Source organism: Scyliorhinus torazame, chromosome 14 (genome assembly GCF_047496885.1).
Source record: "Scyliorhinus torazame isolate Kashiwa2021f chromosome 14, sScyTor2.1, whole genome shotgun sequence".
Lineage (NCBI taxonomy): Eukaryota > Metazoa > Chordata > Chondrichthyes > Carcharhiniformes > Scyliorhinidae > Scyliorhinus > Scyliorhinus torazame.
This window is the reverse complement of record NC_092720.1, coordinates 17197785-17211889: the sequence shown is the minus strand read 5'-3', so window position 1 is coordinate 17211889 and position 14105 is coordinate 17197785. Positions and strand designations below refer to the sequence as shown.

The following is a 14105-nucleotide window of genomic DNA, read 5'->3' as shown; positions in this document are numbered from 1 at the left end:
TGTTTGGGGAGGCTGATACGGGAATTGAACCGTGCTGCTGGTCTGCCTTGGTCTGCTTTAAAAGCCAGCTATTTAGCCCTGTGCTAAACCAGCCCCTTTGTGTAATGATTTGTGACGGAGCCATCTGAAGTTTGTGATTTAAATTGCTTTGTTGTATCGTTCTCAGTGCAACGCATTTGCACAGAGAAAGCTAGTGTTTCCAATCAAATGCTGTGCAAATGCTTTCCTATGAAGTTCTGAGGGGCATTCCCTAGCATATCGTTAGGGCACCCCCCCAAATCCGATGCCAGGGAGCCTGAAGGTTACGGCATACACAGTTACTAAGGAATCACAAAGACAAAATTTCCTCGGAGTGGCAATCAGGATTGGTTGTTACTCTAAACTGACCTGCCTGCACTTAAATTCTTAAACATCTGATGCGCAATCAATATACTCGAGACGCAGGTATTCAGTAACTGAGGCTTTAATGCACTAGAACTGATCCCCAGCAGCTTTGTTACAGAAAATGAAGGCTGCTGGGACGGCACCAATGCTTATACCCTGCCTTCAGGGCGGAGCTACTTCACACAGCCAATGGTAGACTCCAGGGTCTCAACCAAAGGCGTCGGCCTCTCAGGTACCGCAATACCTGGTACTGCCACAACACCTGCCTCATCAGATGCTCCTATTGAGGCCGAGTGATATTTAGGCAACACAGTGCGTCCCGGGCTCCAGCAGTGAAGTATAAAAGAAACAGAGTGAAGGTGGACATACTCAGCTTTTTACAGAACTAGCTGCTGTAAATCAGGTGTGTTTAAATGCCCCATTGAAAATATCAGGCCAGGGACAAGGGGCAAAATTCTCCCCCAACGGTGCGATGTCTGCCGACTGGCGCCCAAAACGGCGCCAATCAGACGGGCATCGCGCATCCCCAAAGGTGCGGAATGTTCCGTATCTTTGGGGGCCGAGCCCCGACATTGAGGGGCTAGGCCGGCGCCGGAGGGATTTCCGCCCCGCCAGCTGGCGGAAACGGCCTTTGTTGCCCCGCCAGCTGGCGCGGAAATGACATCCCCGGGCGGCGCATGCGCGGGAGTGTCAGCGGCCGCTGACAGTTTCCCGCGCATGCGCAGTGGGGAGAGTCTCTTCCGCCTCCGCCATGGTGGAGGCCGTTGCGGAGGCGGAAGGGAAAGAGTGCCCCCACGGCACAGGCCCGCCCGAGGATCGGTGGGCCCTGATCGTGGGCCAGGCCACCGTATGGGGCACCCCCCGGGGTCAGATCGCCCCGCGCCCCCCCCAGGAACCCGGAGCCCGCCCATGCCGCCTTGACCCGCCGGTAAATACCTACTTTAATTTACGCCGGCGGGACAGGCAATTTCTCGGCAGGACTTCGGCCCATTCGGGCCGGAGAATTGAGCGGGGGGGGGCCCGCCAACCGGTGCGGCCCGATTCCCACCCCCGCCCAATCTCCGGTACCGGAGACTTCGGCAACTGGCGGGGGCGGGATTCACGGCGGCCAACGGCCATTCTCCGACCCGGCGGGGGGGTCAGAGAATGACGCCCAAGATTAGTGACTGAGATTGGGCAGCACGGTAGCATAGTGGATAGCACAATTGCTTCACAGCTCCAGGGTCCAAGGTTCGATTCCCGGCTTGGGTCACTGTCTGTGCAGAGTCTGCACATCCTCCCCGTGTGTGCGTGGGTTTCCTCCGGGTGCTCCGGTTTCCTCCCACAGTCCAAAGATGTGCAGGTTAGGTGGATTGGCCATGAAAAATTGCCCTTCGTGTCCAAGATTACCCTTAGTGTTGGGTGGGGTTACTGGGTTATGGGGATAGGGTGGAGGTACGGGCTTGGGTGGGGTGATCTTTCCAAGAGCTGGTGCAGACTCGATGGGCCGAATGGCCTCCTTCTGCACTGTACATTCTATGATTCTAAGATGTGGGGGTTGGGTGCTTGGCTATCGGGTTGGGGGGGTGAGAGGTCAGAAAAGAAGGATTAAGGCTTTTAGACATTATCGGGGGGGGGGGGGGGGGAATTGGGCACGAGGGAGATGGGGGGTTCAGACATCAGCGTGGGGGAGTCAGACATCAGCGGTGGAGATGGGATATTGTGGGGGAGATGGACATTGGAGGGGGACGTCAGGGAGGGGAGTTGGACATTGATGGGGAGTCAGTCCTCGGGGTGGAGTTGGATATTGGGGTGGCAGAGTGAGACATTGGGGGGTGTTGGACATTGGGAAGAGAGAGTGGGACATCAGGGGGGGTAGTTGTAAATGGTGGTAAATCGTCATCAAGGAGGAGAGTCGGACTTCAGGGTGGAGTTGAAAATCAGGGTGCGGGCTTGTTTCTGACATTAGGGGTGCAGATTGTGTTGGGAGATTTGGGTCTGTGTGGGCTGGGGTCATTTATTTCATGGGATGATTGGGTTGGTAGGTAACTGGGTCTGGACGGGTTGAGGTGTGGTAGTCACCACTAATTGTTATAGTAGATGTAATACGGTAAGGCTCCTGTACTAGTGGTATGGGGGTAAATCGCTGCCTGCTGGCTCCGCCCAGTAGGCGGAGTATAAATGTGTGTGCACACCAGAGCTGCTCCCCTTCTGGTAGCAGCTGCAGGAGACCACACATCTCTGCTTAATAAAGCCTCGATTATTCTCTACTCTCGTCTCGTAGTAATTGATAGTGCATCAATTTATTAAGCAGAGATATTACAGCGATGGAACTACGCATCAAGCCTGATCGCCTACAGCTGCACCCTCAAGCAGCCAACACCACGTCGGCCTTCGACCACTGGCTAGCCTGCTTCGAAAGCTACCTCCGATCATCGACTAAACAACCCTCGGATGCACAGAAGCTCCAGGTCCTTTACTCACGGGTGAGCTCTGATATTTTACCCCTTATCCGGGATGCACCCATTTACTCTGAAGCAGTGGAGCTCCTGAAAGGACATTATATTCGGCCGATTAACAAACTCTACGCCAGGCACCTCCTGTCCACGAGACAGCAACTCTCCGGTGAGTCCTTAGACGATTTCTGGCATGCCCTGGTGAGGAACTGTGACTGCCAGGCAGTTTCAGCAGTCGAGCATACGGAATTTTTAATCGGAGATGCTTTTGTTATGGGCATGGGGTCGGCGTACATCCGCCAGCGCCTATTAGAAGGGGGTATGCTTGACCTTGTGGCAACCAGGCAACTCGCAAACTCGCTAACAGTAGCCTCCATTAATGTACAGTCGTACGCACCCGACCACACGGCATCCTCATGGACATCGTGGGCCCCACCAGCTGCTGCCCCCAGCCCACCCCAAGCCTGTGCCGCGCGACAGCCAGCCAACCCTGGGGGAGCCCAAATGCTACTTCTGCGGGCAGACCAAACACCCTCGGCAGCGCTGTCCGGCGCGGAGCGCAACCTGCGGAAAGAAGGGACATTTTGCTGCTATGTGCCAGGCCCGATCGATCGCTGCAGTTTCTAGGCCCAGCGTTCCTGCACTCTCAATGTGCGACCCGTGGGCACCGCCATTTCCCTCTCCGCAGACCACTTGCGGCCCATGAGCGCCACCATCTTCTTCCCTGCAGACCACGTGCGGCCCGTGGCCTCCGCCATCTTTAACGCTGCCCACCATGTGCGCCCATGGGCGCCGCCATCTTCGGCGCCATTTTGGACGGCGCCTCAGGATTCCTGCTCATCGGGAACTTCGTCTGGCCGCTAATCGCCTGCCACCACCGCCGACTAGCCCGGGGCCTACCAACACCAGCCGCAGCTCGCCTCCATCACCCTCGACCAGTCCCGGCCTCACAACCTCACAACCGCGACGACGACAGTGAAAATCGGTGGGCACAAGACTTCCTGCCTTCTTGACTCCGGGAGCACGGAAAGCCCTCTATGGTAAGGCGCTGCTCCCTCGCGGTACACCCTGTCACTTAGAGAATCTCCCTGGCCTCCGGATCCCATGCCATGGAAATCCGGGGGTACTGCATCGCGACCCTCACCGTCCAGGATGTAGAGTTCAGCAACTTCCGACTCTACGTCCTCCCCAACCTCTGCGCTGCCCTGTTACTCGACCTGGACTTCCAATGCAATCTCCAAAGCCTAACTTTAAAATTCTGCGGACCCCTACCACCTCTCACCATACGCGGCCTCACGACCCTTAAGGTTGATCCAATTTCCTTGTTTGCAAACCTCACCCCTGATTGCAAACCCGTCACCACCAGGAGCAGACGGTAGAGTGTCCTGGACAGGACCTTCATCAGGTCGGAGGTCCAGCGGCTACTACGGGAAGGCATCATTGAGGCCAGCAACAGCCCCTGGAGAGCCCAAATGGTAGTAGTAAAGACTGGGGAGAAACACAGGATGGTCGTGGACTACAGTCAGACCATCAATCGGTACACGCAGCTCGACGCGTACCCCCTCCCATGCATATTTGATATGGTCAATCAGATTGCACAGTATCGGGTCTTTTTTACAGTGGACCTGAAATCTGCCTACCACCAGCTCCCCATCCGCAAGGCGGACCACCAATAGACTGCGTTTGAAGCAGATGGCCGCCATTACCATTTTCTTAGGGTTCCCTTCGGCGTCACTAACGGGGTCTCGGTCTTCCAACGTGAGATGGACCGAATGGTTCACCGGTACGGACTGCGGGCCACTTTCCCGTACCTAGATAACGTCACCATCTGTGGCCACGATCAGCAGGTCCACGACGCTAACCTTCTCAAATTTCTCCACACCGCCAAACTCCTTAATCTCACGTTCCGCACCAACCGCTTAGCCACCCTTGGCTATGTTGTGGAAAACGGAGTTCTAGCGCCCGACCCCGACCGCATGTGTCCCTCATGGAACTCCACCTCCCCCACTGCCCTAAGGCCCTGAAACAATGCCTGGGGTTTTTCTCCTATTATGCCCAGTGGGACTCTAACTATGTGGACAAGGCCCGTTCACTGAGTCACTCCACTGTTTTCCCCCTGACGGCTGAGGCCCGCCAGGCCTTCATCTGCATCAAGGCAGACATCGCCAAGGCCACAATGCACACCGTCGACGAGTCCCTCCTCTTCCAGGTCGAGAGCGATGCATCGAACGTAGCTCTGGCCACCATCCTCAACCAGGCAGGCAGGCCCGTGGCATTCTTTTCCCGCACCCTCCATGCCTCCGAAATTCGGCACTCCTCTGTCGAAAAGGAGCCATCGTGGAAGCTGTGCGGCATTGGTGGTATTACCTGGCCGGCAGGAGATTCACTCTCCTCACTGACCAACGGTCGGTTGCCTTCATGTTCAATAATGCACAGTGGGGCAAGATCAAAAATGATAAAATCTTAACGGTGGAGGATCGAGCTCATCACCTACAATTACGCGATTTTGTATCACTCCGGGAAGCTCAACGAGCGCCCTGATGCCCTATCCCGAGGTACATGTGCCAGCGCACAAGTGGACCGACTCCGGGCCCGACACAATGGTCTCTGTCACCCGGGTGTCACCAGGTTCCTTCACTTCACAAAGGCCCGCAACCTGCCCTACTCCATTGCGGAGGTCAGGGCTGTCACCAGAGACTGCCAGGTCTGCGCGGAGTGCAAACCACACTTCTACCGGCCAGATCGAGCGCACCTGGTGAAGGCCTCCCGCCCCTTTGAACGCCTCAGCATGGATTTCAAAGGGCCCCTCCACTCCACCGACCGAAACACAGACTTCCTGAAGGTGGACGATGAGTACTACCGATTCCCCTTCGCCATCCCATGCCCCGATATGACTTCTGCCAAGGTCATTAAAGCGCTCAACAGCATCTTCGCCCTGTTTGGTTTCCCCACTTACGTCCACAGTGACCAGGGATCCTCCTTTATCAAACTATTCGGAAGGACAGAGTGGATGGTAAGGGAGGTGGTGTAGCTCTGTTATTTAAGGATGACATCCGGGCAATAGTAAGGGATGACATCGGTGCTATGGAGGATAAGGTTGAATCCATTTGTGTGGAAATCAGGAAAAGTAAGATGAAAAAGTCACTGATCGGAGTAGTCTATAGGCCACCAAATAGTAACATTATGGTGGGGCAGGCAATAAACAAAGAAATAACGGATGCATGTAGAAATGGTACAGCAGTTATCATGGGGGATTTTAATCTACATGTCGATTGGTTTAACCAGGTCGGTCAAGGCAGCCTTGAGGAGGAGCTTATAGAATGTATCCGCGATAGTTTCCTAGAACAGTATGTAATGGAACCTACGAGGGAACAAGCGGTCCTAGATCTGGTCCTGTGAAATGAGACAGGATTGATTCATGATCTCATAGTTAGGGATCCTCTCGGAAGGAGCGATCACAATATGGTGGAATTTAAAATACAAATGGAGGGTGAGAAGGTAAAATCAAACACTAGTGTTTTGTGCTTAAACAAAGGAGATTACAATGGAATGAGAGAAGAACGAGCTAAGGTAGACTGGGAGCAAAGACTTTATGGTGAAACAGTTGAGGAACAGTGGAGAACCTTCCAAGCGATTTTTCACAGTACTCAGCAAAGGTTTATACCAACAAAAAGGAAGGACGGTAGAAAGAGGGAAAATCGACCGTGGATATCTAAGGAAATAAGGGAGAGTATCAAATTGAAGGAAAAAGCATACAAAGTGGCAAAGATTAGTGGGAGACTAGAGGACTGGGAAATCTTTAGGGGGCAACAGAAAGCTACTAAAAAAGCTATAAAGAAGAGTAAGATAGATTATGAGAGTAAACTTGCTCAGAATATAAAAACAGATAGTAAAAGTTTCTACAAATATATAAAACAAAAAAGAGGGGCTAAGGTAAATATTGGCCCTTTAGAGGATGAGAAGGGAGATTTAATATTGGGAGATGAGGAAATGGCTGAGGAACTGAGGTTTTTTGGGTCGGTCTTCACAGTGGAAGATACAAATAACATGCCAGTGACTGATAGAAATGAAGCTATGACAGGTGAGGACCTTGAGAGGATTGTTATCACTAAGGCGGTAGTGATGGGCAAGCTAATGGGACTAAAGGTAGACAAGTCTCCTGGCCCTGATGGAATGCATCCCAGAGTGCTAAAAGAGATGGCTAGGGAAATTGCAAATGCACTCGTGATAATTTACCAAAATTCACTGGACTCTGGGGTGGTACCGGCAGATTGGAAATTAGCAAACGTGACACCACTGTTTAAAAAAGGAGGTAGGCAGAAAGCAGGTAATTATAGGCCAGTGAGCTTAACTTCGGTAGTAAGGAAGATGCTGGAATTTATCATCAAGGAAGAAATAGCGAGGCATCTGGATGGAAATTGTCCCATTGGGCAGACGCAGCATGGGTTCATAAAGGGCAGGTCGTGCCTAACTAATTTAGTGGAATTTTTTTGAGGACATTACCAGAGCAGTAGATAACGGGGAGCCAATGGATGTGGTATATCTGGATTTCCAGAAAGCCTTTGACAAGGTGCCACACAAAAGGTTGCTGCATAAGATAAAAATGCATGGCATTAAGGATAAAGTAGTAGCATGGATAGAGGATTGGTTAATTAATAGAAAGCAAAGAGTGGGGATTAATGGTTGTTTCTCTGGTTGGCAATCAGTAGCTAGTGGTGTCCCTCAGGGGTCAGTGTTGGGCCCACAATTGTTCACAATTTACATAGATGATTTGGAGTTGGGGACCAAGGGCAATGTGTCCAAGTTTGCTGACGACACTAAGATGAGTGGTAAAGCAAAAAGTGCAGAGGATACTGGAAGTCTGCAGAGGGATTTGGATAGGCTAAGTGAATGGGCTAGCGTCTGGCAGATGGAATACAATGTTGACAAATGTGAGGTTATCCATTTTGGTAGGAATAACAGCAAAAGGGATTATTATTTAAATGATAAAATATTAAAACATGCTGCTGTGCAGAGTGACCTGGGTGTGCAAGTGCATGAGTCGCAAAAAGTTGGTTTACAGGTGCAACAGGTGATTAAGAAGGCGAATGGAATTTTGTCCTTCATTGCTAGAGGGATGGAGTTTAAGACTAGGGAGGTTATGCTGCAATTGTATAAGGTGTTAGTGAGGCCACACCTGGAGTATTGTGTTCAGTTTTGGTCTCCTTACTTGAGAAGGACGTACTGGCACTGGAGGGAGTGCAGAGGAGATTCACTAGGTTAATCCCAGAGCTGAAGGGGTTGGATTACGAGGAGAGGTTGAGTAGACTGGGACTGTACTCGTTGGAATTTAGAAGGATGAGGGGGATCTTATAGAAACATATAAAATTATGAAGGGAATAGATAGGATAGATGCGGGCAGGTTGTTTCCACTGGCGGGTGAAATCAGAACTAGGGGGCAAAGCCTCAAAATAAGGGGAAGTAGATTTAGGACTGAGTTCAGGAGGAACGTCTTCACCCAAAAGGTTGCGAATCTATGGAATTCCGTGCCCAGTGAAGCAGTAGAGGCTCCTTCATTAAATGTTTTTAAGATAAAGATAGATAGTTTTTTGATGAATAAAGGGATTAAGAGTTATGGTGTTTGGGCCGGAAAGTGGAGCTGAGTCTACAAAAGATCAGCCATGATCTCAATGAATGGCGGAGCAGGCTCTAGGGGCCAGCTGGCCTACTCCTGCTCCTAGTTCTTATGTTCTTATGTTCTTATGAGCGACGAGCTGCGTCAGTTCCTGCTCAGCAAGGGCATTGCCTTGAGGAGGACGACGAGCTACAACCCCCGGGGAAAAGGGCAGGTGGAGAGGGAGAATGGGACGGTCTAGAAGGCCGTCCTACTGGCCCTGTGGTCTAAAAACCTCCCGGTCTCCCGCTGGCAGGAGGTCCTCCCCGACGCGCTCCACTGCATCCGATCACTGCTCTGCACTGCAACTAATGAAACCCCCCATGAACGTCTCCTTGCCTTACCCAGGAAGTCCACCTCCGGGGTCTCGCTCCCAACATGGCTGGCAGCTCCTGGACCCGTCCACCTCCTCAAAGACGTGCGGACCCACAAGGCGGACCCATTGGTCGAAAGAGTACAACTACTGCACGCGAACCCGCAGTACGCCTACGTGGCGTACCCCGAAGGGCGCCAGGACACAGTCTCCCTCCGGGGCCTGGCACCAGCTGGATCCCCACCCCCAGCCCACCACCCGACACCCCCCCCCCTCCGATTGCCCCGGCGCCACTCACCCTCCCCCCCAGCGCACCTCACCACACCCCCGTCAAGGACGGTCCGTCCTCCCACTGGTCCCACCCGGGGATGAAGACGAGCACAATACGCTCCCGGAGTCACAGGCGACCAAGTCGGTGCCTGCATCACCACCGGGACCGAGGTGATCACAGCAGAGGATCAAGGCACCCGACCGACTGAACTTATAAATTTTGCTTGATCTGTAAATCTTTCCACCAAACTGTAAATTTTTCCACCCCCCCCCCCCCCCCCCGCTGGACTCCTTTTGTAACAGGGGGAGAATGTGGTAGTCACCACTGATTGCTATAGTAGATGCAATACGGTAAGGCTCCTCTACTAGAGGTACGGGGGTAAATCCCTGCCTGCTGGCTCCGCCCAGTAGGCGGGGTATAAATGTGTTTGCACACCAGAGCTGCTCCCATTCTGGTAGCAGCTGCAGGAGGCCACACATCTCTGCTTAATAAAGCCTTGATTACTCTCTACTCTCATCTCATAGTAATTGATAGTGCATGACAGGGGTCAAGTCAAGGGGGAGGTGAAGAATCCCGTGCGAGTGGGGAACTTAGTTGGGAGGGGGAGGGATGTGGTCATTCCCCTGGGGGGGAGACGGAATTTGGGGGGTTTCCCATATGGGGCTCTATCTAGGTTGTTAAAATAGTTACACTGAACATAGAACATAGAACAGTACAGCACAGTACAGGCCCTTCAGCCCACGGTGTTGTGCCGTCCATTTATACTAATCTAAGATCAACCTAACCTACACCCCTTCAATTTACTGCTGTCCATTTGCCTGTCTAAGAGTCGCATAAATGTCCCGAATGACTCTGACTCCACCACCTCTGCTGCTGGCAGTGCATTCCACACACCACCACTCTCTGTGTAAAGAACCTACCTCTGACATCTCCCCCATACCTTCCTCCAATCACCTTAATATTATGTCCCCTTGTAACAGCCATTTCAACCATGGGGAAAAGTCTCTGGTCTCCACTCTATCCAGGCCTCTCATCACCTTGTACACCTTTATCAAGTCACCTCTCTGCCTTCCTCGCTCCAGTGAGAAAAGCCCTAGCTCCCTCAACCTTTCTTCATAAGACATGCCCTCCATTCAAGGCAGCATCCTGGTAAATCTCCTCTGTACCCTCTCCAAAACATCCACATCCTTCCTATAATGAGGCGACCAGAACTTCCAAGTGTGGAATATTCCAAGTGTGGTCTAACTAGGGTTTTATAAAGCTGCAGCAAAACCTTGCGGCTCTTAAACTCAATGCCCCTGTTAATGAAAGCCAACACACCATACGACTTCTTAACAACCCTATCAACCTGGGTGGCAACTTTGAGATATCTATGTACGTGGACCCCAAGATCCCTCTGTTCCTCCACACTTCCAAGAATCCTGCCTTTAACCCTGTATTCAGCATTCAAATTCGACCTTCCAAAATGAATCACGTCACATTTATCAAGGTTGAACTCCATCTGCCACTTCTCAGCCCAGCTCTGCATCCTGTCAATGTCCTGTTGTAACCTGCAACAATCGACAACACTATCTACAACTGCCCCAACCTTCGTGTCATCGGCAAACTTACTAACCCACCCTTCCACTTCCTCATCCAAGTCATTTATAAAAACCACAAAGAGCAGAGGTTAGAAGTGCTTTTATTTCTTTTGACTCTTTCAGAGTAACTGAGTGTGATACAGGCAGAGCCATCTGAACATAGCGATTTAAATGACTTTGTTGTATGGATTCCTGCGCAGCGCTATTGTTCTGGGGAAGTTAGTACTTCTGGACAATTGCAGAATTATCACTGACTTGGGAACTTCTTTTTTGGAATTCCGAGCGCACCTTTGGGTAACTCCAACTCTAAAACTGGGGAGTCAGGAAATTATAGTGATAAAATGAAACACAGACAGGTTCTTCCACTGAAGTTAAACTTTTTGCGATGATATGCATAGCAATCTTGTATATAATAACTTACATGACCTCTGTCCACCAGGTGGCAATTTAAACCTACCAGGTGACTCTGTATCGAGGGGAGTTGGGAGTAAGTCGTGTTGGTGGATAGATATTTTACAGTATCTCTAGTATAGTTAGTGTTAGTAATTTGTTACATATTTACTCCAGTTAACCTTATCACGCAATTATTTCATAATAAATTATTTTAAACTAGTGAAGAACTAGATGTTCTGTAGTGCATCATTTACACCGACCAGTCTACAGAACATGACACTATTCACAGAAATTCTGGGGAGATTTCCTCATCTGAGCATGTGCAGGAAGTGCTCCCCCTAGTGTTGTGGCACCAATAAACACAGCCTTGTAGATTGCTCTGGCAGAGAGCTGGCACAAACATTGTTGTCCCAGTGGGGAAGTGACAATGGAACGGGTCCAATGTTTTGGGAGAGGCGGGCGAGCCATGAGGAACTGACTGGCTCATTCTGCTCTGAAACCTTTCACAATCTATTCACTCGTGTTGTTTTGTTTTTCAGCCGGTGATTGTGGTGTTCAACAGCACATCTGAACAACTGGTTCCTCAACAGCAGTTTCATGACAACCCTCCACCCTACCACGTGGCAGTGATGGAAAGTGCATATGTTGGATAAGAAACGGTTACGGTTGAAATTCTGTTTAGCCCAAGTTATTTAATCTTACAGAACTTGGAGCAACATTATTAGGATGCATCCAAAGAGTCAGGATTCTGTCCATTTTGTACTTGAGCTGCACGTTATTCCTCGAAGGCCACATATATTGTCCCGACTTGCCGTGAGAAGGTAGCAGTGGACTTGCTATTCTTGATCGTTTTAGAGTCACCCACATACAGTAGACTGTGATTCTATGTCGCCCAGACAAACTGTGTACAGGTGGGGATTGGTGGAGTGTGGAATAAAACTATTTTTCAATCCATTTGTTATATGTTGTGGAGATCATCGGAAATTAAACCGCTTCAGATAATTGCTTCCATACAATAGATAATTAGGGTTCCCTGTTCTTGCTGTATAGTTCTGCTGTATAATAAATCTACACAAATAAAACATATATTTGTTGAACGTTGAAAGTACTGCATGAAAACAGAACTAGATGTTCTGTAATCTGAAATGAAAAAATGAAATGAAAATCGCTTATTGTCACAAGTAGGCTTCAAATGGAGTTACTGTGAAAAGCCCTAGTCACCACATTCCGGCACCTGTTCGGGGAGGCTGGTACTGGTACCGTACTGCTGGCCTGCCTTGGTCTGCTTTAAAAGTTGTGGTGATATGCATCACTGTAAATACACAAGGGGTTAATGTAAATACACTTCGACTAAGTAAACACTAGAGGCAGCACCAGAGACGTCATGATATGCAGACATACAGCTAATGAACACATAGAATAGGACATGACCAATGGGCATTCAAGACACCCAGAGGTGACACTGCCACAAGGGGGCACTACACAACCCATATATAAGGACAGGACACACATGCTCTCTCTCTCTTACCACAGGCGACACTTAGAGAGTAGGACAGGGGCAGATCAGAAGCATCACACCCACCACGTGGTTTAGAGCAGACTGGTTAGTTAGACTGAGTTACTGTAGCAAGATTGGCAGTAGAGTCGAACTCATAGAGAACTGTGCTAATGGTTCAATAAATCACATTGATCTTACTTCAAAGTCTGGAGTATCTTTTGATCAAAGCTGCATCTAGTTGCAGCCTGTGTTATCCTAGAGTACATAACACAACAAAAGCCAGCTCTTTAGCCCTGTGCTAAACCAGCCCCTCCCATCTCAAAGTGGTGAAACATAACTCATTATTTTTGAATATAAAGGGACACACCTCATTGTGCTGTTAGTTTTCTCTCTGCATTGACAAAGCTGGACCCTGATTGTCCTGGTTCTTTTCTTATATTTGTGCATTTCTCTATTCCCTGAAATGTTTGCTCACTCATTTCACTGTTCAGCGGTTTCGCCATCTGGAATCCATTTAAGATCTCCATTTCCTGCTGCTCTGCAGCTATTTCCTCGGTTACATCTATAATCTCAGTCAAGATGTTACTGTCATCAGGAGACAGTGCTGAGTGGTTGCTGGACCATTTCAGAAGGCGTTTAAGAGTCAACCACATTGCTGTGGGTCTGGAGTCACATGTAGGCCAGACCGGGTAAGGATGGCAGATTTCCTTCCCTAAAGGACATCAGTGAATCTGATGGGTTTTATTTTACAACAACTGATAACGGTTTCATAATCATCATTAGACCTGTAATTCCAGATTTTCATTGAATTCAATTTCACCACCTGCCATGTGGGATTGGAACGCGGGTATGCCTGAAGAGATTCCTCCTCATCTCTGTTTTAAAGGATCGTCCTTTAGTCTGAGATTGTGTTCTACAGTGCAGAAGGAGGCCATTCAGCCCATGTGGGGATGAGGGTGGTGGGGTGAGGGTGGTGTGGGGGTGGGGGTGGTGTGGAGTTAAGGGTGGTGTGGGGGTGAGGGTGGTGGGGTGGGGGTGGGGTGGAGTTAAGGGTGGTGTGGGGGTGAGGGTGGTGGGGTGGGGTTGTGTGGGGTGGGGGTGGTATGTGGGGTGGGGGTGGTGTGGGGATGGGGTTGTGTGGTGTGGGGGTGGGGTGGAGTTAAGGGTGGTGTGGGGGTGAGGGTGGTGGGGTGGGGGTGTGTGGGGCGGGGGTGAGGTGGGGGTAGTGGTGGTGTGAAGGTGGTGTGAGGTTGAGGGTGGGGTGGGTATGGGATGATGTTGGGGGTGTGTGGGGGTGTGGGGGTGGGGGTGGGGTGGTGTTGGGGAGGGTTGACACACGTGTCACAGGAAACTGCAACTCAGCGGGGCCCCACTTCCTCGCCCGTCAACCACGTCCTGTGCCCTCTGCTCTGCTGCGATGAGGAACAGAAGGTCCGGGGGTCCCCTTCCAGTCTTCTCCGTTCTGGTGGTTATGGCTGACTACGCCCTGGTGTGGGTAGGGAGTGAACAGAACAGTGTTAGATAGTCCGATGCATGCAGCCCAGATCATGGCTTCAGTGGCCAGGGCACCTACCCATG

General features: G+C 50.7%; 1 protein-coding gene across 2 annotated transcripts in view; it reads left to right on the top strand.

Annotated features, from left to right (window-relative positions):
• The window catches only part of LOC140389547 (membrane-spanning 4-domains subfamily A member 4A-like), a 53695-nt gene extending 41604 nt beyond the window's left edge, over positions 1 to 12091 (top strand). For both annotated transcript variants that reach the window (XM_072473752.1, XM_072473751.1), the window contains one exon: positions 11569 to 12091. In XM_072473752.1, the coding sequence (XP_072329853.1) occupies positions 11569 to 11682 (114 nt within the window). In that variant the 3' untranslated portion in view covers positions 11683 to 12091. The remainder of the gene's footprint in view (positions 1 to 11568) is intronic.
• The last annotated feature ends 2014 nt before the right edge of the window (positions 12092 to 14105 follow it).